This window comes from Mytilus edulis, chromosome 12, assembly GCF_963676685.1.
Source record: "Mytilus edulis chromosome 12, xbMytEdul2.2, whole genome shotgun sequence".
NCBI classification, from domain to species: Eukaryota; Metazoa; Mollusca; class Bivalvia; order Mytilida; family Mytilidae; genus Mytilus; species Mytilus edulis.
In genome coordinates, this window is record NC_092355.1 from 17,346,076 (window position 1) to 17,371,198 (window position 25,123).

General features: G+C 31.8%; 2 protein-coding genes across 2 annotated transcripts; both read right to left on the minus strand.

Annotated features, from left to right (window-relative positions):
- Positions 1-8,104: 8,104 nt before the first annotated feature.
- Positions 8,105-14,474, minus strand: LOC139497359 (uncharacterized). Its single transcript, XM_071285571.1, has 2 exons — positions 14,404-14,474; positions 8,105-10,051 (listed from the first exon to the last, which is right to left on the minus strand). The coding sequence occupies exon 2, from the start codon at positions 10,048-10,050 to the stop codon at positions 8,362-8,364; it is 1,689 nt and encodes a 562-aa protein (XP_071141672.1). The 5' UTR covers position 10,051; positions 14,404-14,474; the 3' UTR covers positions 8,105-8,361.
- Positions 14,475-17,724: 3,250 nt separating this feature from the next.
- Positions 17,725-24,880, minus strand: LOC139497361 (tripartite motif-containing protein 2-like). Its single transcript, XM_071285572.1, has 2 exons — positions 24,802-24,880; positions 17,725-21,472 (listed from the first exon to the last, which is right to left on the minus strand). Exon 2 carries the CDS (start codon positions 21,469-21,471, stop codon positions 19,786-19,788), a length of 1,686 nt encoding a protein of 561 aa, XP_071141673.1. The 5' UTR covers position 21,472; positions 24,802-24,880; the 3' UTR covers positions 17,725-19,785.
- Between the last annotated feature and the right edge of the window lie 243 nt (positions 24,881-25,123).

The window sequence follows — 25,123 nt, forward strand, 5'->3', positions numbered from 1 at the left end:
TTCAAAGTTTTTGGTTTTCTAATCCTAAAACCAATAGAAAGAGCGAAATCATAAGCAGCAAAAAGACTAGAATTGTCAGTTTTGATGTCTCATGGACAAAATCATCAATTCACCTCTTATAGGAGTAATTGTCATTTGAAATTACTTCTACCTTTTTACACATTTTACAGTTATAACATGTAAACAAAAAAACAAAACAAAAAATAATTTATTAGAGTCTCACCTCTTTAAAACATATAAAACACAATATAATATTTACAATTTATAAAATAACCATTCTAAAAAGAATTATGAGAGACTGTAAAACACAGATTAAAATACATTTATATTACATCTATAACATATATCACTATATATTAGCATAAAACACCATATTATTAAAAACAATTATACAAAAGAAAACCAACAACATTATATACACTTATTACGAGTATAAAATACACTTTCTCTTAAAAAGTACTTCATGGCAGATTTTGGCTGTAAAATAACAAACTCTATCATAATGAAACATAAATAAAAACTTTTCTTCATTAACTAAATTACTCAAACTTCTTTCTATATTACATACACTGTTAAAAAATATCGTTCGCAAATCTGCATATTCTGGACATTCTAATACTAGTAAAACATGTTTTTCATCTTCAATTATATTCAAATCATTATACCCCCGCTTTGAAAAAAAGGGGGTATACTGTTTTACCTCTGTCTGTCCTTCCGTCAGTCCGTCAGTCTGTCAGTCAGTCCGTCCGTCCAATGAATATTTTTCGTCACATTTTTCTCAGGAACTGCACTACCAAGATTTCTGATATTTGGTTTCAGACTTGATATAAGTCAGCTATACCGTGTGATGCGTTTTCAGATTCATCACTCGACAACTTCCTGTTTACCGAACACTTGTATGATTTTACATATGATTGCCAAGTTGAAAATTTTCGTCACATTTTTCTCAGGAATTACTATACAAGGATTTCTGAAATTTGGTTTCAGGATTTATACAAGTCAGCTATACCGTGTAATGCGTTTTCAGATTCATCACTCAACAACTTCCTGTTTACCGAACACTTGCATATTTTTACACTATTAAAATTATCCACTTGCGGCGGGGGTATCATCAGTGAGCAGTAGCTCGCAGTTTCTACAATTAAAACAAAACTTTTCATTTACATCTATACCTTCATATCTGCCAGTTTAATCGGAGCAACACCTCTAAAGGAGTAGGTCCAGTAAGACCCCTTTTTGGCCCCAAAATATAGCAGTTTTACAAAATTGTTAAAATATAAACTTTTAGTTATTCATTGTACAGTACAATGCTTCTGCTACATAAATATGGGCTGTTTTTGACAATACAATGCACATACATCAGGTATTAGCACCATTAAGTCATGCTAAATTACTAAAATCTTCACAATTCTAGCATTTTAGTTAAATTTTTGACGGTTTTCGTGTGAAACGAAAGTGGCCGCATTCGTGTTCATCTTTAATATTAAAATGTAAGTTGTATTTTATAATAATACATTACATATATAAAGATCGAGAATGAACACGGATGCGACCACTTTCATTTTTGACAAAAACCATCTGAAAAGTTACATTTTTCGGCATATTTGGTAGATTTTCATATTTGAGCTTGAATCGGGTCGTTTTTAATGACTAAATCAGTTTAAATCTTTCACATAAACTAATTGATTCAAATGAAATAGACACTTAATTTTTAAAAAAAATGGTCAAAATCTTTCGTCAGATGAACCTGAAATTTGAGGCCAAAATCGGTCCTTACCGGGCCTACTCCTTTAGCATATGCACTTCTATATTTACCGGGCATAGTAATACTTAAATATTTTTCTATACAATAATGTGATTTAAATAATCTGTAAGTACGCAATTTACTGCTTTCATTAGCTAGTAAATTCAATCCAATGCCAATTATGTTGGTACATAATAAATATTTTTTTTTCAATATCTTTAATAACAGACTTGCTCAAAATACATTCAATATTACAATACTGATTAAGATCAAGTTCTTTAAACTTTGTATTCACTGTACAGTTCCAATTTGTTACTTTATTAAAACTGAAATTATTACTCCAAAGAATTTTTTTCTTATTAAATCTACAATAAGACATCTTATTAAATCGTGACCATGTCCTAAACATGGAAGACCATTGTTTAACAATACATGGTTTCCATCCCATATCTCCATAAAGTGCTAAGTTAGTGGTATATCTACCCACTCCCATAAAAAATCTCATAGCCTTATGTTTAACAGCGTTTATACATGAAAATTCTTTAGTACCCCAAATAGAGGCACCATAGTCAATCAATCACTGACCATACAATTGAATTAAACAATTTTGTACATACATCATATTGAAAACCACCATGAGCTTTACATTTTGCTATTAGTAACCCTAATGCCCTACTGGCAGATTTGGCAACTGCTTTTCCCATATCCTCATAACTCAAATGTTGGTTAATAATAAACCTAAATATGTATAATTTGATACTTTATCAACACATTTCCCATTAAAAACAAAAGGAAAATTAGTACATGGCACAGAAGGTGTTCTAAAATGCATAACTTTTGATTTTTCTAAATTAACCTTTATCATGTTTCTATCACACCAACATTCTAAAGTATTCAAAATGATTTGTAATTCACTTTCACTTTCTGTTAAGAAAACTACCATCGTCTGCATATAACATTATACACACTTAAATTTTTCTTCACATATCATGCTAATATAATACCTACATTTAACTTTTTTGACTTCATCAATTAAATCATTAATGAAAAAAATAAACAATAATGGTGAAATTATACACCCTTGTTTCAAACCAGTATTAACAGGGAACCAGTCATTTAACTTAATACAAGACTGAACATTATTATACAAAGATCTTAATGCCTTTATCATTTTAGAAGCAATTTAAGTAACTCTAATTTGCTAAATAACAATGCTCTATTTATAGTATCGTATGCCTTTTTAAAGTCAATAAATGCAGCATATGTAGACCGTTTACGTAGTTATGCAATGACATACATTTAGTACTGGTCATGACAATCTAAAACTTTAAGACTTATTTAATCAATTTAAGAAGATTATTTTTCGTATTTTGACACTGGAATCACATATAAAGTGTTGATTCCCAGCATCTACATACACATAAGAGATTTTCGAAATGATAGAATTATAAACCTGTTGTTATTTGACAGACATTCAACATTAAACGAATAGAATAGAAATTAAGAATTACTGCGTCACTTTCTTATCTTGCTTCACTCGTTTCTAGCATGAACGACTGTTAATATAATGAGTATGATTACATTGTCGATATTCAAATAGAATATAAACTGAAAGAATCATAAAGCCCTTTCCCAACTACCCAAATATACTTTATATGGACTGACAGTATTTAGAGAATTGATACTGCAGACAGAGCGTACATGATCTTAGAAGTCACTGGCGTCGGTTACCTGCACTACGTTCAATATCACAATAGGAAGGTTTGGATCTATTTAGGAGTTTATTGTCTCAGCGTGTAGTTAGAAGGGGCCAAACAGGCAATTTTCAGGTTTGAGGACAATGATGGATATCTATCAAATTATATCACAATGTTCCATAATACTTCAAAAGAAAAGAGAAAATTGAGAATGGAAATGTGTCCAAGAGACAACAACCCGTTGAAAGAGAGGATAAGATTGATTTTAGGGTTCATGGCCAAACTGTTTTAAACTAGTAAGAGGACAAAAAAGGGTAACAGAGTAAGATTTTTCTGGTTTCTATACAATAGCTTCAGTATAAGTATAAGAATTGCTATTTAATTGTACCACACTGTGTTATACCATACAATGAAGTTTAAGTTTGGTTTGAGCGGTTATGACTCTATTGGTCAGTTTAAAAGGGACCATCACCAATACATTGTTGCTTATTTCTATTCTTTTGATACGGTTTAATTCGAAAGTCTTGGATTATTTGGAGTCTTTTATATGCTTTATCTAATATGGTATTTAATATTTGGATTTACAAAACTTCAATTGATTTTGAAAAAAAGGAGGCATGTGGTTGGGGTTCTATATACATACATAATCTAAGTCAGTTTTCAAGATGGTCCAAAATTGAGTCCATTTAAGAAAAGAAAAATTAAAAAAATGCTGTGTTAATTAATATCGTCGACCCAACAGTGTTTTATAATTTTGATTGTGTGCTTGGTTTTCAAAGTTGGTCCAAATTGGTGTGCAATCTAACAGTATGTTATTTATTTATTTTTTATATTGAGCGCCCTTTTTTCAAACTTTACCTTAAATATGTCTAAAGTATCCAGATAAACTTAGTTTGACTTAAATTTAAAATGAAACACTGTGGTTATATTTGATATGCTGATTCCGAACATGTTTTTAGAATTTGAATATTTGGTCATAATTGGTAAATTTCTAAATTCAAATATGTTATTGAACAATTTACAGATATTTACAGTTGGATTATAGTTTAAAACAGATATATCACCATATCTCATTTCAGAGAACTATTTTTTAGGCTTACATCACTGGTTCATGAAAAAAAGATTGGTTCACAGACGATAACTTAAGTATACATGGTATAAGAATGTGTAAGAAATCTTAGCACAAGGTTCCTTACCACCAAAGGAAGGTTGGAATTTGAAATAGTCAATTAAGCATTACATTTATGCATTTATCAAACAACTAATAATTGAGTCACAGTTTAAAATAGATTTGATTTTTTAGATATATTCAACGTGTTAATAATTGTGTGTGCATTGTGTTCTTTTTAAAAATGGTTAACATGTTTGAAAATTTTCATTTGGTTGAAAATTAAATTCCCATGAAAATAAAAAGAATCCTTTGTCCAATTATTGAAGTGGAAGTGTTGGTAAGTGATTTTCTTTTAATACAATTGTGCCATACATTCTGCTGTATTTGGCAAATTTTTTAGGGATTTCGGTCCTCAATGATCTTCAACTTCGTACTTTATTTTGCCTTTTTAACGTTTTTGGATTCGAGCGTCACTGCTTAGTCTTTTGTAGACGAAACGCGCGTCTGCCGTAAATACATAGACACTAACTATTTATTTAGTGTCTTTAAATATCAGCTGTATTTGTACGAGGCTAGGAACAAGGTGTATGCGAGCTTTTAGTGTACATTATCATTCAAAACATTTATATATATTTTTCACGTACATTATCATTCAAAACATTTATATATCTATGGTACAATGCAGGAGGTAACTATGGAAAAATAGATGACACCTTGTCTATAATAATTCCTTCTACAAAAGTTTATGAAATCATTTGTTAGACATGTACAGTTTGCAGTGATGAATTTCCTTCTTCCGTTTCTCAAACATTTGTTTTGAATTTTTTTTATCATATATTACTCTTTGAGACACAACTTTTATTCCTGAGTTTGTTGAGAATAAAGAAAAGTCCTAGTATTACGAAAGTCGTACATGCTCTTGTACGCAACATCACCGTTTTTGCAACGCAATGATATCTAGGTCCAAAGGTCATGTTTATGATTTACAGTGACAGATTCAAGGGGTCATAGATGGCGTACGTCCCTGTTTTGACTTGAAAATATAAATTGTTAAATATAAAATTGTTCCATCAAATTTCTACTCCCTCGTCAATTCTTCTTCCAGTTTGTTGGAACTACGATTCCCATTGAAAATTTGTAAAATCCGCCCTTAATTTAGGTCAAGAGACAGGAATATAACTTTAGGACATGCAACAACCAGTGTCTCATAAGTCGATAAAGAAGACAAATAAAGGAAACAAACCAAACCTGAGCGACGAACGTGAACAATGAAAGTGACACAATCCAATTTAAAATGTTACATGAATTTCGTGGTTATAAGAACTATGAATGAGTTTCATATAATAACATTGGACGACAAGACGGACAAGGGTTAACGTAATGCCCCATCCCCCAGGGTAGGGATATACACAAGTGATATCATCTGCGTCGTCAAGGTAAGTTGTGAATGCATAACCTGTCACCCTTACCCATACATAGTCGGGGAATAGAACTCAATCTAAAAAAATACAGATTTTATAAAAATGGGAAGATGTGGTATAATTGCAAATGAGACCACTCTCCACAATGAATCAGAAGAAAATTAGTAAGGTCATCATACAGCCTTCATCAATATGCAAACCACTAACTGCCTAGTCAGCTATAAAAAGGCCTCAAGTACTTACTTGCTTTTTGTTGTTGGGATAAACAACTACCCGGCACGTCGCATTTCTATTTGTATCCATCTGATGAGTTAAGCCTTTTTCAACTGATTTGTTTAGTTCGTTCTTCTATACTGAACTGTAACACCACTGTCCAAGGTTAGGGGAGGGATGGGATTCTGCTAACATGTTTAACTCATCCACATTCTGTATGTATGTGGCTGTCCCAAGTTAGGAGCCTGTAATTCAGTGGTTGTCGTTTGTTCATGTGTTACATATTTGTTTTTTTCATTTCTGTTCTGTGTGTCCGTCCGTCCTTCTGTCCGTCCGTCTCGCTTCATGTTAAAATTGTTGGTCAATGTAGTTTTTTGATGAAGTTGGACTCTGGACACATTCTTGTGTGTACCTAAATTATTCCGTTAGTTTCTCGTTTGAATTGTTTTACATTTGTCATTTCGGGGCCTTTTTTAGCAGACTATGCGGTATGGGCTTTGCTCGTTGTTAAAGACCGTATGGTGACATATAGCTGTTAATTTCTAAGTATTTGGTCTGACTCTTGTCATGCTTGTGGAGAGTTGTCCAATTGGCAATCATACCACATATTCTTTTTTATATTCAATTCAAACGTACATGATACGGATTTATATACAAAACAATAGACAAAAACAAAACGGATATGATAGACAGCAATTAACGACAACTACTGAATTACAGGCGACTGACTTAGAACAGGCATTACATTATATGTGAGTGGGGGTTGTCGTTGTGTGTGTTTTTTTTTTATAGAACCCAACCAACTCCTTAAATGTGAATTAAGGAATAATATTACTGTAGTTAAAGAGTTGCCACCGTCAATTTTAGATTTGACGGTCGCAAATGCAGTTTTACTGGCGACGCGTAACTCAAAATTGACGGTGGCAACTCTTCAACTACAGTAGTGGTATTCCGATTCAAATGCATTACAAAAAGAAATAATACGATAAAACTTGGAAAAATGTCCAATTTTGACAAAATCTGCGAAAATTCATGAATGATTTTGGCGCAAAGACGTCTTACAAATGAAAACTTACAAACTGGACGTTAACTGTATTCTTCAAATTCCGATAAAATTACATTAAAACGGCGAATTTTAGGTAGGTGTTGTTTTATTTTTGATTATATATTAGTTATCGAACATTTGTTGATTCAATCATTTCAAAATGGTTGTCCCTCCTTAGTTACGCCTGGTCATCTGTGGATTTGACGGAATCTTTTAGCCAATGAAAAAAAAATGTTACATACAAATTGCATTAGAATGTGGTGTAACAACACAGCATAACACATTTAGCAACAGTCAACCAATTTGTGCAATTTAACCATATTAAGAAAACATTGCTATTCTTCTTTGTAGCTTTGCTGCTTAGTCTTAAGTTTCGAATACAGTATTGTAAACTTAATTTGCTATTTTGTAGTAGGTCATTCTTTTAGTTCATTTTTTTATCGTCCTTTTTTTATGTAATATACATATATATTATATATATAAATAAAACGGTAGTGAATATAAAAGACACATTTAGATGTATATTTGCAAGACGCAGATAACAAAATAAGATATTTGAACAATAAAATGAAAAATGATATAGAAATTAAGCAGTTATTCATAATATTTGCAAAATAAACTCCATGGATATATAAGGCTTGTCATTTGGTACAGGTATTATCAAAAGTCTTAATATTCACATTAGCAACTGTTCCATAATAATTTCAAAATACCAGTGACAAGTGAAAAACTCCATTTTAGGGAAAGTGAAAGTAAAATCATATGACATTTGTGTTATACTACTTGACTGAACATATGATAATCGCGGACATTTGTGTTATGCTACTTCATTGTACTTGACTGTTGTAAATTATTTTAATCTGGTTTATTATATTTGTGTAAAAAATTGAATATTTTATTTAATATTTCATTGTATCTTTACTTTAAGCATGTTAAGTATTACTATTTCATGTATTTATCATGTTTATATAGGTGTAATCCTCCATCACATTAATATATAATCACATTTTCAATTTGCTATTTACATAAATTCTTAGATTTTAATAATAAATTGTGAAAATATTGTGCTCCTGTGTATAATAAGAATCCTTTCTCCATCGTTTTTTTGGTCTGACTCACAAGCACTTATTTCAGGAAACATCATATAGCAATGCCTTACCGCTGCTGTTTACAACTAATAATTTATTACTTGTTTGATCAAACTGTAATGCACGTGGATTTTTGAGACCATCACTAGCGGACAATATGTTTCTGAAATTTGTTCCATCGGAGCTAATAATAATAACAGTGGAGGAATTTCTACACGCTACATACACGTTTCCACTGACATCTACAGATATACCCTGTGGATAACAAATATTAGATGAATCTTTTAACTGCCATTCTAAATTTCCATTAATGTTGTGACATACTACAGCATTCGTGTCTTTATTAGTATAATAAACCCTGTTTTTATGGAATGCAACATAAGAAAACGATGGCATATTAACGCTTACTAGTGTCTGTTTGGATTCATCATTTAAATGCATTTCTATTATCCCTGAATGTCCTTCGCAGTAAACGATTGCATTTATTCTTATTGCTATCCCATATGCACTTGAAGTTACTTTCATAGTCTGCTTAATGCTTCTACTGTTCAGGTCGACTATGTGAATAACCGCTTGAGAAGAGTTACCACTGGTCACGAGTACGATATTTTCTGCTTCAATATACGCTATATCACATGGTTTTATTTTCAGTTTGATTTCGAAGTCAAACGTACCATTGCTATTCAATGCTACTATTTTCATAACATCATCAACACAAAACATCATTTTTCCATTTGGAAGAATTGCACATCCTCTAGTAAGCTTACTCTGCAAATCAATTTCCATTATTTTTTTAAGTTTGATTTTATCAATGTTTTTGGATACTGTATTGGGTACAGTCATCTGAGCTTGTTGTGTTTTGTTACCTGTAACGACAACTTTACACGATTTTGAATTCACAACAACGGACCCAAAATGTTCAATCCCAACAAAATTCCTTACCTTTTCGCTAACTACAAATGAAAAGGTTTTTGTCTTCATGTCCTCGCTTTTAACAACAAACTGAATATATTCCGCTTTGTCAGTAACATCTTTTTCAATATGTTTTAATGCTAAGAAGGCTTGAAGATCTGATGCGTGTTCCTTTATGTTAGTTAGATTAACTTGTAAATCCTTAATCTCTCTTTCATTCTCTTCAATCAAAGACAACAACTGCTTAATTTTCTTGCCTTCGTTTTCTTCGGTAAAAGCTAGTTCCTTAAGAAGATTATCTTGTATCTTATCAAGATAGTCGTTTATCTTATTACGGGTTTGCTCAATATCATGTGCAATCATGTCTCGCTCTTCCTTAAGGTCTTTTAGATTTTTGATACGATCATTTTGGACTCTTTTGATATTCTCTAACAATTCCGATAGCTGTTTTTCTAACTCAAGAAATGCATTTGATGATTTGATATCATGGATGATGTCGTCAATTGCTGTTAAATCTTTACACTCATTATGTGTCTCTATAACACATCTTCTGCAGCACGGACAATCATGTTTCTTACAGAATGTTTGATATTGCTCTTTGTGTTTTTGACATGTTTGTGTTATCGCTAATACGTTCAACGGTAGTTTCTGGTACTCAGTGACAGGGATAACGCTATGGTTTCGTGATGATTTTACGGCACTATGGTGTTCTTTACACTCGTCACAAAGTCCTTCGTCACATTCTGAACACCACACCACTGACGTTTTTTGTATGTTCCGGAAGTCACAGACGCCACACACAGTCCAATTACTAGCCATACTACAAAATAAACATATCTTTCAATTTCCATATGTTGAACATATGACCACGAGTGAATCAGGAACCTAGAAAACGTAATTATGATAAAAAAAATAATCTGATAATTCTCACATTTCCAACTATATACCAACACTACTAAGTAATACCAAGAACCGCAAAAGGGATATAGGGATATAAGCTCATTAAATAACAAACTGTTAAACATATGCTCTGTTATGAATTTATATAAAATAAAGAAATGTGGTGTGCTTGCCAATTAGACAAGTATCAAAATAAAATGGATTTGAGCAATCAATGTGACACACAAAAGTCTGTTAGCTGACAATGAACGAAAAACAAATATAACAAATACGGTATAATGCGCGCCAACCACTGAATTACAGACTCCTGGCTGGGTTAAACATGTTTGTGAGCGCTAATATAATCCCAGATATAGGACAATGGTGTAACAGAACCCAATAAGAAAAGACCCTAAACAAATAAGTTAAATATGAGTTGAAAAACGACAAGTACTTATGTAAAACACATGACGTACAGAACCCATCGCAGTACTCGTAGTTAGTTTCAATAACAATTCATACAGTCCTCTGTAGTTATTCATCCCCGTAATTGTGTTATTGTTCAATGGTAAATTTGTCTTTACAACTGCTTACAAATTATTTCAAATATTAAGCATTTTAAAACCAGATTACTTGATTTGGCCTGAACAATTGGAGCGTCACTTGTGTGTCGAAGAGGAAAAGTACACCTGGCTTACAAAATATGTATCTTGTTAGTATTAAAAACTTAAAACCAAATCTTGGTATCTATATAAGAATTTAGTAAAATCTTAAGGTAACCAATGGTAAGGAAAGCATATTCAAGATTTACTCTTTTGTTTAAACTGTCACTAATTAAACTTTCTAAAACTATATATAGGGAACCTTGTGGGACATGACATAAATAAATGAATAATTCATGGAGGCTTAAATGTATACTGATCTTAATACGGATTGGCTCTTTATCATGTTGATGCTTAATATTTTATATATTGATCTTCGTTTTTGTCGAGCCTGCGACTTTTGTCGTAGAAAGCTCGACATGGGGAAAGTGATCCGGCGGCGGCGGCGACGGCGTTAGCTTATTTCTTAAAAGCTTTATATTTTAGAAGGTGAAAGACCTGGATGCTTCATACTTTGTAAATGGATGTCTCATGTTATGAAGTTTCAGTCAGTCACATGTCAAATGTCCTTGACCTCATTTTCATGGTTTAGTGAATACTTGAAAAAAAGTTAAGATTTTTGTTATGTTAAATTGTCTCTTTTTATAAGTAATAGGATAACTGTATTTGTTTTCACTTGACATCGACCTTATTTCATGGATCAGTGAACAAGGTTTAGTTTGGTGGTCAAATCCATATCACAGATACTATAAGCAATAGGATAGTATATTCGGTGTATGGAAGGACTGTAAGGTGTACATGTCCAACTGGCAGGTATCATGTGACCTTGACCTCATTTTCATGGATCAGTGGTCATAGTTAAGTGTTTTGTGTTTTGGTCTGTTTTTCTTATACTGTATGCAATAGGTCTACTATATTTGGTGTAAGGAAATATTTTATGATATATATGTTTTGTTTGATCTTGACCTCATTTTCACGGTTCATTGCTCAGTGTTAAGTTTTTGTGTTTTGGTCTGGGTTTTTTTAAACTATAAGCAATAGGTCAAATATAGTCGTTGTATGGAAGAATTGTTAGCTGTACATGTCTGCCTGGCATGGTTCATCTGACCTTGACCTCATTTTCATGGTTATTGGTCAATGTTTAGTTTTCTTGGTTAATGTTAAGTTTGTGTGACAGTTGTAATAAAGTTTTATATTTAGGACTATCAACATAATATAAATGATTTGTTAAGAAGGCGAGACATTTCAGCGTGTGCACTCTTTTCCCGTAAAATGCTTATATTATTCCGTCATCATCCAATGACGTCGTGAAGCTCATTCATAAAAATGCATATGACGTGGGAGTATGTTCGGAAGAGCCAAAACTATATGCTCGTAGTTTACCACGGTTGTGTACTCAAAGCGTTTGAAGAAGGTCATATGAGAATATGTCTTAAAAATCTGTGTTAACCTTATTAACTATTTAAAAAAATAGACCAAACTTTAAAAATTTCATACGTCCAAAGTGCTTTTCTGGATTTACCTTGATTTGAAACGCTAAAAGCCTAGTATTTGAAAGCTGATGGTGTAAAAGAACCCAAGCATTTGGAGAGCTTGATCAAAAAGAAAACTGACAAGCCCCATAAATGCATACCAGTTCACAAATCACGGACTAGACCAGCAATAACAGCCTTATAGTACTTTACCATACACGATTGAAACCAAGTGCACTTCGGTCGACATGTGATTCTGGAATATTGCGCTATTATAGTTTGACAGGCAGCTATGAACATGAATGTTCATGTTCTATCATATTCATTATTATCTCATATATATTTAAATAAAAAGATTGTGATTAAATGAATTAGTCTATGTAACATTTTTATATTATATTAGAGGTCGGTCATTTAAAGACGTATCAACCGTATCATATACGTTTACGTATCCGCATCTGCAGATATACCAAAAAACAGTATGTGAACCCGAGCTTTTCTTTATGTACTTTCAATAATGCAAATGGGCGACTGATTAATTTCTAATGCAGAAATTTACAAAACAATTAGGAAATATCGAGTTTTTGTGGAATATGTAACCCGACTTTTAAAGATATTACGGAAAGTTGGAACAGTTAACTGACATGATAGGAGTGAATACGGTAAAATCGTCTGTTAGTGTATGAACTTGTGCTCACGTTGAACCAAATGGTTATTTGACAAATAGAGTAATACTCAGTACTTTTCTATAACCTTTATGATAAAATCGCAAATGAACAATATTCAAAGTTCCTTACATATATATAATTAGTACATTTGATTTTTTTTTTTTTTTTTATTCATGAAAGATCTTGAAATATTTTTTTAACTAGATTATTAAAGGTTTGTGTACGATATTTGTGTACCTGCCCTACATTGGCTCCTTTTTAAGGGCATGTAAAAGTTGTTTCTAGAACGCCTTATATTTTTTTTTACAAAACACCACTATGACAAATATTGAAAGTGTATGTTTGATTGTTGTGAAGAGATTCCAATTAGTTTTTTTTTAAGGTTCATGTGGATCTTTTGGCTAAAATGGCTGCATATTCACTTCAAAATTTAATCTGAGTACAGACAAACCTGTGCATCTAGACAAGATTCAAGGAATAGCATGCCCTAGATAACTATTATTCAAATGCATTGTATGATTGAGAAAATTCATAACTTAACTTGATTTTGCAGTTCAGAAGATGATAAAATTAACAAACAGTTGAGTTTTGTTTGATATGGTCCACTCCGGTACACAGTTTAAATCACCAATATTGTCAGGTATCGTTTGTCCATCTATTGTCCATGCCAAACCAAATAGCTCATTTCAAAAATTACCTGTGGGGAAGATTTCAAACCTCTTTCTCAACTTAGTTTATTTTGGTACCTTCTGGATGAATGAAAAAAAGTGCACAGCAAAATCCTGATAAGATTTTATTTTTCTAAAACATAAAACCTATTTGAAATGTATTTTTCTAAGGCATGCTATGCCTTAAAACTTTTCCAGATGTACAGGTTTGTCTGCACTCAGAGTAAATTTTAAGGTGAAAATACGGCCATTTTAGCCGAAGGGTCGAATGAACCTTAAATGAAGCATGGTCTTAATAGAGCATTTGCATTATTCACATATCAAGATACGTGCACGGATCGACGTATACGTATCGAACAGATTTGTTTACAATAATGACTTAACCCCGACCTCAATTAAAATTAAATGCATTATAAAATATTTTCATCGGGACCTACTTGACTTAATTTATCCTTTCCTCATAAACGTGTTATACGATACGCCGATACGGATACACCAACAAATACTTGATTAATGCAGACGCGGATACGTCAACGTATACGATACGGTTGATACGTTTGTAAAAGACCGACCTCTAATACAGCGTATAACCGTTGATACTATTGTTTGTTTAAAAAATTACAAGCAAACAAAGACCATTGTTGTAAGGACATTCATAATAAACTATATATTTAATCATACAAAATCTATAGAAAATGTATAACCTAGTTAGATAACACGTTAGTCATAAAAACTATATGTACACACATACATGTATACACACACACATGGTAAGGCTAATTAATGCTGTGTATGTAACGTGTCAATCGATTTAAAAGGGTTTTATATTAAGTGTAACAAAATGATATTAAAACTTTACAGATTTACTTGAAGATTATAATACCTTTATAATTGCCAATCAGTCGTCTAAGGACATAAACAATGTCATAAGAACATGGTCACATGATAACTATATTGATTTCAGAACTACTTCCTGAACTTGATAAAGTTATAAAAGCGCGGGTATTTTAAAGAATGAGTTTAGTGTTTGAAAACATTTAAGATTATACGATTATTACATCAGAAAGAGGCAAAACAAACCAGCATAAGATAATTATATTTTATTTTTATTTCTATTAAAGTTATAATTTCCGCGATTCGTTGATTGTCTGTAAGTAATGTTATCAACTTGTTGTTCGTTTCATCGTATACAGAATGACGTAACAAACAAAGAACACATTGATTTAACAAATCATTGACAAAAAAGGTAAGTATTTAATCTATACCGATATACAAAAGATATACTAAGTATTTAAATTTGCAGTTCTTTTATATTCACTCCACATTTTGAATAGTAATGAAAGGTACGGTTACTCTTGTATAATTCAAATATGAAACGGAAAAAGTTTAACCTATTCAAGAGCTGAAGTACAAAAGATGAAATAATTTCACATATTTTGGAATCCGTTTATGACTACTTGTTTTAAAAAAGTTAAGTACTACATCAATGTTACAAATGTTCTGATGACTTCCTCATATCACCTAGTACTTTTTTTTTTTTTTTTTTCGTGAAATGCAAGTTTTAAGGATTATGTACCCTTGTGTTGATTCAATGCTAAAAATATGGAAATTTTATAGAAAATCCACAGCATTTATCTTTGTACCCTCATATTTGGCAATTTCATGACTGATAGATATAAGATTATTGCATGCATTGCTAGTATTGATTTCCTTAAAACGAGTTTATTAATGTAGCTATTGGTTAAAACAAATATAAACATGGACCAAATCAAGTACACCTTTTAGGGTGTACTCGACTTTAGTGACTCAGCACGATGTTTTTTGGAATTTACAGGTTGCTTAGAAAAAAAACCCACTAGCACATCATAGAAAAGCAAGTGAGTAATCTATATTTCAAATTTTATAACAAAAATCTCTGTATTAAAGGCTATGGATTTTCTATAAAAATATTGGTTTATTTGCCACAAAGTACTCTTTTTCTATTAAATGCAATGAAACAATAAACAATAATGCTTTGCATCAAGTTTCCCTTTGGCATATGTGCAAAATGGCCTATCTCTATTATTCATTACATCTGTAGTTTTGATTCAATTGAAGTTTGAAAAATTCGTACAAAAATGGCTATAGAAGGGGTCATAAACCTTAAAGAAATGTATTAAGACCCAATGTTTTAACCATTTTTCAACATGGATGCGCCCTATGTTATGTTAATTCGTTGCAGTCTAAATACACTTTTTAGACGTAAAACGAACCGTAAGTGCATGAATATATAACATGACGTCACTGTCATACAATAAAGATACCAAAATTCCAATATTATTTTTATCAAATTGGCTGATAGTTTTTAAAATATGAAGCAAAGTATCTTGATTGTATCGTTTACTTTTTGTTGGGGAATATCCTAGATTCAGGTTTTGTATTCAAAATTTGTATTTGGCGTACATTATGATTATGAAAATGACTTGCTTCTTTCATTTTGTAAACAACACCGTGATAAAATTTTCGATAGATCTATACTGTATGAGGGTGAGAAACTGTTTGTGCCGAATACAAAAAGTTTATATTTTTTTATGAAATTGATCTTCTAATGTTTTTATACAGCTTTTAATGTATACATTGATAGTCTTATAAAATTATAACACACATTTCAAACTAATTTTCAACCCTGATTACGGAAAAGTGTTCCACGACGACATCGACATTGCACATAAAAATGCAGAATAAATAAAATAAACACATTTTGTTGCAGCATACATCATCGTTTTTACTCATTCCAAGCTAATTACGTTGTTGTTTTCGCGTGACAAAAATAACAAAATATTAATCAGTTCAATTTATTTTTAACAATATAAGAAAATGTTATTTTTTTGGTAATCGAATATAAAGTATAAAGTAGGTTGTTTAAAGGGGGCGTGACACGTAACAGCCCATTTTGTGCATTTTAATGCGTTTGTAAAAGTAGATATACTGTGATTATACTGGTTGACGAAAATAGGTATATTAGAATTAAAATCATTTGTAACCCACATTTTCATAGGAAAATAATTCTTACTGAACGCATATAACAGTCATGCATGTTTTTTAATGGATTTTTTTTCGAATGTAAGGGTATATTGTACAACTATTTTATCATTTTAAACGTGATTTCAGACGTTGACACGATCAAACGGTTCAGACTACAACGTACATTGCTGTTATGTTCTTATTACGGATAAATATGTTGCAGCTGATTTTGACTGACTGAGTTATAATATCATATTCTGTTAACTGTCTTCAAAATCAGTAGCTTTAAATAAGTACACTTGTAAAATAAAAGAACATAGAAAATGTTTCGACTCATGCAATGATCATAAGTGGTCGTACTGTGGTTTATTTGGCTTGGTATACATGATGGCGAGAGGGACTTTTACAAAACCAGTTATCATTGATACGGTAATATTTATAAATTAACTGTTTGCAAAATTTTGGTTAGAATTTTTGAAATACTAAGACTTTTCTACCTCAGGAATAGATACCTTAGCTTTTTTTTGCAAAACTTTGAGGAATTTTGGTCTTCAATGCTCTTCAAATTCGCACTTTATTTGTTTTGTTTTTTTACTTTGTGGAATTCGAGCGTCACTAATGAGTCTTTTGTAGACGAAACCCGCGTCTGGCGTAAATACAAATTTTAATCCTGGTATATATGATGAGTTTATTTGCAAGGATATTTAACAATGAATAAACTATTTACTTTGAAAATTGACGGTAAAACGTTTACTTTAACTAAATAATTATATACGTATTCTTCATGACTAGAATGTGTATGTTTCTTGTTTATCTAGATCTGTTATCATTGTATACTTACAAAACACGACAACATTTGTAAATAATAAAAAAAAAGACAATGTATCAATATCCTAACAATATTTTTAAGGATACTCTAAGGGAATAAAAAGTATGTTGCATAAGGGCAACTTTATACAAGGTGCACAGACCACGATAAATAATACGGTATCAAAAACGAATCAAATTAGAGATGATGCGAGCTAGAAAACCATAATGATAACAAATAGTAATGTAAATATTTGATGAAAAGAAACAAGTGGAAAGCCTCTTCAACTTCGTACTTTATTTGGCCTTTTTAATTTTTTTGGATTCGAGCGTCACTGATGAGTCTGTTGTAGACGAAACGCGCGTCTGGCGTATATACAAAATTTAGTCCTGGTATCTATATATGATAAGCTTTATACATATTTAAAACAAAATTTGATACATGGTAACTCCAGGCAATACAAGTATACATCAAATACAATTGTCAATGAGGAATACCACTAGATACTTTAATTTCCATAATGGATTAACGTATATAATCATAGAAAAACAATGGATGTTGTATTAACTCTTGTACATTGTTATACAAATATATACATCGTGTCAAACAATCAATACACAAGTGTTTTCTATAATAATAAAAATTAAGACAGCCGAATGTTGCCTTAGAATGAATTAAATAAATTTGTTAAATATTATTGTTATTACATATAGCAAAATATAAGTCAACCAATCGTGAACATTTAAAAAAAAACCGTCACCACAAGAGCTAGAGGAAGGAATGAAGGCAAAATAGTCAGACGCTAACGACTTCCAACACCATTACGTTATTATAGCGCGGGGATTCGAATATGATATCACTGCAGCTGATACATGTTATACATCGGGAAAAGTTAATGTAAGAGACAATACACATTGTAAAACAATACTAATATGCATATACAATGATGATGCCTAGGTTTTTCTGACGTAGTCGGCATAGTTTCGGTTTATGCCCTTTGAACTTAAGGACGCTTAACTATGGCAACAGAAAACGCATGCTCGAAAATCCTTTCTGTGATTGGACAAAATGCTGTCATGGTGGGTGATTTGGGTGTGTTTGAAAAAAAACGTCTCGTTAATTATATCGTGATGGAAAGCAAGTAAATATTTGAACTATATCTTACAAAGATTTATATTTTTATTAAAATAATTGTTTCTCCAATAGCTCTTTGCATCCATGACAGCTGTTTATTCGGGACAATTATAATAATTTTTAATGTTTACTTTGTTGTACGAATGTACATGACTTTTAGAACGCATCTTGGCGATTGAGATTTCCGCGGGGTTTTGGTGAATGTAAACAGAAAGATACGAGAACCGAGAATACTGAACAAAAACAGAGAACACGTTATTTAAATGGTAAATCACTTATTTAAATATAATCGGAATATTCACAAAACAATTTTTAACGTTCTTTTGTTGGTAATTCATTGATTTTGAGATAGTTAGAACATTCTTGTTCACAAGATGAAGGTAGTGAACGGGCGTTGCCACCAAGGACAAATTGTGTCAAACTATGCAGGTTAGTGCACTGCAATGTAGTTACATTCAGATGGAGATTTAATTAAAGAGGTGCTGCATCATTAAGTCATTGTGCTTTTGAAGGTTATCGAAATTATAGTTTTAATCATATAGTCAAATTTAAATACGTCGGATATTTTTTTTTTAAGATAGTTCTTGTTTTCTATATTGTTACATCAGTTGAAACTATATGTTACATTTGAAACAACATTGAAGTTTTTACAATGCATTTCTGTAAAGAAATAAGTAAACATCCACTAAATAGTGCAGGAGTAGATATTCAGTTTCTTTGTGATAAAGTAGAATATTTTACCTTACAAGTTGGTAAATTCAAACTCATTAGTCAACAACAAAATGAATACTGTAGGGAAAGAACGACACGCGACGAAAAGACAAACAACATTTCATAAAAAACAACATGTATAATAAAGATAGAACAAACACTAGGAGTGGTGTCAGATGCTCTGGACGTGATTGGTGTTGCTCAGTAAGTTTAATCCTGCTGATAAGTGAAATTTTGTGATAAGCATAGTTCGTTTTCATAGGGAAGCCGACAATGTGTATGGCTGGTGTATTCATTTATCGTTGTCGATATAATAACATTTTATGCAACTGTCAAACAACAGAGAGGTTTAGCTAGCTGTACAATTTAAAATATCTCAATACGTCATTGTAAATAGTTTAAGCATGTCACAAATTCAGGTTGCTCCGTTCTTTAACGCCAATTTAATAGTGCGTTTATTTATGAAAACGGCAAATATTTGCTTCCACCTAGAGCACTTCGTTCCAAGAGAATTGCCGTAATTGTCCTATAAGAATAGAAATAATTCGAGCCCCCATGAATAATGTCTTTAACAAAAAGGTTCTGAGTTTAAAGTTCACAGTAGTTATTTTAGGAAACATCAAATAGAAATGCAAATTTAGTTTCATTGGCAACTAAAAACTTGTTACTTGTTGGTTCGAAATGCATTGCACGCGGCTTACTAAGGCCATCACGAGAGGATAATATTGTCTTGCAACGCTTTCCATCAAGCGTAATGATGACAACGCTGTTTGTATCCATACTGGCCACATACACGTTTCCATTGTTGTCTACAGCTATACCCTGTGGATATCGCAGGTTTTTTGTATTCTTAAATGTCCATTTTAAATTTCCAAGGATATCATAGCATGTTACAGAATGGTTGTCTTTATTTGTATAATACATATTGTCACCATACACAGCAACATACGAAAAAGATGGCATATCAAGGCAAACAAGTGTCTTTTCTGATTCACCATTCAATTGCACTTCCATTATCCCTTTACCTTCCTTACAGTATACCAGGGTATTTTTCTTCAGTGCTATACCATATGGATTTGCACTAGTTTTTATAGATCTCTTTCTCGTTCTGTTGACGTTAATAATATGAATTGATTTTCCAGAATAACCAGTGGTAACGGCTATGGTATGTTCTCCTTCAATATACGCCATATCAAATGCGGCTGTATTTAGCGCGATGTCTAAATCGTGCGAACAGTTGTCTTTCAACGCGATTGTTTTTATACCCTCATTATCAGAAAACAGCATCTGCCCATTTGGCAGAATTGCGCAACCCCTTACATTCCCAGAAGATTTCAAATTTATTTCCATTTTGTTGCTTAGTACGATATCATCAATGCATTTGGAAATTACAATAGGTACCATCATCTGAGCTTGTTTGTTTTTGTAACTGTCAATAACAACTTTGAACGACTTCGACTCAACACTAACGGACCCAAAACAATCAGCCCTGTCAATGTTTTGTACGTCTTTGTTAACCTCCAAAGCCAGTGTTTTTATCTTCATGTCCTCGTTCTTAAGGACGGACTGAATACATTCTGCTTTATCAGAAACCTCTTTTTCAATGTGCTTTAATGCTAAAAATGTTTGAAGTTCTGATGCATGTTGCCTTATGTTATTTTGGTTACCTTGGAGGTCAGAAATTCCCTTTTCAATGTCTTCAATCTCACACAACAACAGCTTTATTCTCTTACTTTCATTTTCTTCATTAGCATATAATTCTTTAATTGTTTTGTCATGTATTTTGTCTAAGTGGTCGTTGATCATTTTCCGGGTTTGGTTTATATCACGTTCAATCTCTACCCTCTGATCCTGTAGACATTTTAAATTTTCTGTGCGATCGTTACGAATTCTTTGTACATTTTTCAACATTTGGACCAATGTTTGCTCTACCTCTAACCACGCATTCGATGACTTGACATTTTTGACGATGTCCTCTATTGCTGTCAAATCATTACAATCATTGTGTGTCTCAATAACACACCTCCTACAACACGGGCAATCATGTTTCTTACAGAATATTTGATAGTGTTCTTTGTGTTTTTGACATGTTTGTGTTATCTCTAACACATTTGGTTGTAGCTTCTGATATTCTGTAATTGACATAGTGTCATGGTTCCTAGTTGATTTTGATGCACCATGGTGCTCTCTACACTCGCCACAAAGTCCCTCGTCACATTCTGAACACCACACTACTGATGCTTTGTTGATGTTTCGGTAATTACATAAACCACAAACAGTCCAATTACTCGCCATTCTAAAAAACAAATGAGTCTTGAATTTTACAAATGGGTGACACTGTAGTTGTAACTTAACAAAATGTGAACATGATATATTTTTTTCATTTGGATGATTATGTTCGGCTTGTCATAGTTCACGGATTTCGATTGGATAATGATAGGTCGTTAAAAAAATATGCCACGGGTGTTGTTGTTACCCACTACCACGGGCCTTTTTTGTTTTGTCCAGTAGTTGTTATATGTGCAAACTTGATTTCGGTAGATTATCTATGATGTTGTTGGTTTTTTTCATCAAATATGTAAACAACTAACGATATTATCAGTGTATACAATGTCGTTAATTAGTGGGACTACTGACCTAGTTATGCAAATTACCCACGTTGATTTTCCGCTGTCTAAGACTATATTTAGATATATGTAGCGTTACCTTACATACGGTAAAAGAAATGTGGAATTGTAAAATTAATAATAACATTTTTTGATAAATTATTTTTAAAAAGTTGCTTTTACTTAACACCTTTTTCCTTAATTCTTTTAGAAATATCACCCGATTCGGATATAAACCGGGAACATTTTGTTATCTACGTTCATATTCGTGGATTACTCAATATATGTTATTGAGCATTTCCGTTATTGTCCCAATATTACCGACTTATTTGTTTGGGTTGTTTCCCTTCAGTCGACACTTATTGAAAATGTTATGCTAGTGTTAAGAGCGAAGGACGTGATTTATTTTTGCCAAATATATTGCCTTTTCTGTCATCATTTTATAATAATAAAAAAATAAAAGGTTCTTAAATTGATCTATTCCGAAGACCCAAGTGCTAGGGAACAAATGATTGTTTTATAAGTGAACATCGACGGCTCCATAACCCACAATTTTCATGTATAAGTATTGTCAAAACTGTGTGCTTTTAACGACATTTAATCTTAAGGAAATCTTAAGCTGCAATCTACGATCTATTATATCAAATAACCAAAAAGGAGTCAATAATTATAATAGATTCGTAGACACAGTTATTATCTGCTGCAGGGGTTGCAGCTAAAATGGATTACGCAAAACAAACTTTTGGTTATACATTGGTCCAAACTTTCAACACAAATAATGAATAATATTAATTCAGAAGTCATTATCAACTTATTTATGGCTCAGGTTGTTTGTCGGGTTTTGGCCCATTCATTATTATTTTTTCTTTTTTAAGCTCTTCTTTTGTTTAATAAGTTTTTGAAAAGAAATTAGGACCACATATTTTATTGCTCAAACTAGGTAGAATACTCGGCAAATGAACTGCTAGACCAGTAATCAATTACAATACTTATATGTTGTATTTTTTGGGTTTTTTTTTTTTTGGTTTTTTCATTTGTTCGACATGTTTAATAAGATATGGAACTTTCAAATATATAGCTTTGTTCATCACTGAAGAGGCATTTATGGTCAAAATGCGCATCTGTGCAGCGCAATTAGTACAGTTAAATGCCAACAAAGAGTTTATTTTGTATAAATACTCAAGTAGTAGATTATCTATGTCAAATATATAGTAATGAAACCCGATCAAAAAACGCATTAAAATTGTAGGATCTATTTATTATCAGATTATCAAGACTGGTATAGCAACTCTAAATCTAAAATTAAAAATATTATCCGACAATGTCAAATAAATCTTGTTTGTGTATAAACAATATTAATATATAAATCAGTTTTTCTTATTCTTTATTAAAAGTTCAGTTTGAACAAGTTCTGGAATGATCGATTTTTTAAAATAAATAGATCAAAACAATATGTTTTACACTTCAGGGTCTGGATATGGCTACGAATTATACATTGATGGGCGAAATAATGAAATAAAGAAAATATGGCTGAAAGAATAAAAATAACGACCATTAAGCACCCGCTTTCTAGAATATCATTCTAAAGAGGTCACAATGACATTTTTTTTTTAAGTTCCCTAATCTGACTACCTTTATCATTTATAATTATATTCTGTTTATCTGAAAATGAATTAATTTAACTGTCCCTCTGGTATCTTTCGTCCCTCTGGTATCTTTCGTCCCTCTGGTATCGTTTGTCCCTCTTTTGCATCTCTCTTTGCACTCACACGTTCACAGTAATTGAATTGACCATCAAACTGCAAACTAAACCAGTTAAGATATTTTTACCAATCTTACAGGTTAAGTTCTAAATCTTTATAACTCACTACTTTTTTATTATAAAAGTAACGTTTCACATTCTTTAAAAAGGTGAAAGTTCATGAATAGTCAAAATTGGTCCTAAGATTTTGAATGTTTTTTTTTAATCAGGCCATGATAAAACAAACAGGATAAAGAAATTGTTAATATGATATTACAAAAAAAAACTTAAGTTTTACACACCATTTTAAATATGACGATGTCTTGATTATTTCAACACTGTTGATTTTCAATAATTCTTAACCTTTTTTAGCATATTTTACTTTATCCGTCATCAAAAATCCAGAACGTTATTGTGTCTAGGGATTCAATCTCATCATTATTAGCAAATCTTTGTAACAGACCATTCGTATCCTAGGTAGAGCCAAAGAGATTCCCTAGGCTTTTAGGTCCGAAAATGCACACAATCATCGTATTTTGATTTTGTAGCTAAAAATGTACGCGTATCGAGGGATTTTTTTTTACAAGGAAGTAAATCATTTGAAATAGATCCATTGATAGATAACCAAATCTGGCCATTAGGACATTTTGTGATAAAGCTGAAGTTCAACGTTATGCATGGTTTGCATGGTAGATATTGTGTGTGTCTTAACTGAAATTAGTCTGAATAAACTATTACCATTCCAACTTAATAACAAACGAAAGCAGTGAGTGCTTTGGAGTTCGCTATTGTTTTGTTTTACTTTTTGGTATGCAGTTGATATGACCGGTCTCTCTATTTTAGTACATAAAGGTTAATTTGATCATTATAAGACCGGACAGGTCTACCTTACAAAATATTATTAATTTAAAATTGGTTGCATTTTCATATCAATGAGTTTCTCATATTAGTTTATAATGTTGAAGTGGTTGCATATCACTCTTTAAAAAGGACATTTAAAAAAAAGGGCGTGTGGGTACCCTTTGATTCTTTCTGAAGTGAAATAAATAATTATAGACAGTTGGTAAATATCATATTATCTAGCTATAGTACAGATTAGCTATGGCAAATCTAGATCTCTGAACACATATATACAAGGTTAAATGTGTGTGTAATGTAGGCGTCATTCCATTTCGTATTAAATTTACATAACAAACTGGTATGCTTTAGTAAATATGATGAAGACAGTCACATTTAACAATGGAATGATTAAAATGGATTATGTATAGATTATAATACCTGAAAAATCATGAAAAGACGTCAAAATGGTTACAAAAATAAAAACCGTCGCCACAACAAGGAAGGTTAATATGGTCACATGATAGCTACTTCCTGTAAACAATAAAGTTATAATGGCGCGGGTATTTAAAACAACATGTTATTGTGATAATAAAATCAAGTCAAAATACAATTTCATGGTTTGAAAGAGAATATCGACACTTTTGTATGTGAGTGCACATAAATAAGGTAACATAAAATATAAAGTGAATCAATGATGACCTGTCTGGTAGTATTCACGAGTATAGGAAATTATTCAGGGTTACATTTCAATTTTCGAAAT

What these genes read in the sequence shown, in the direction of transcription:
- LOC139497359 (XM_071285571.1), bottom strand. Translation starts at nt 10,050, where the DNA reads ATGGCTAGTAATTGGACTGTGTGTGGCGTCTGTGACTTCCGGAACATA.
- LOC139497361 (XM_071285572.1), bottom strand. Translation starts at nt 21,471, where the DNA reads ATGGCGAGTAATTGGACTGTTTGTGGTTTATGTAATTACCGAAACATC.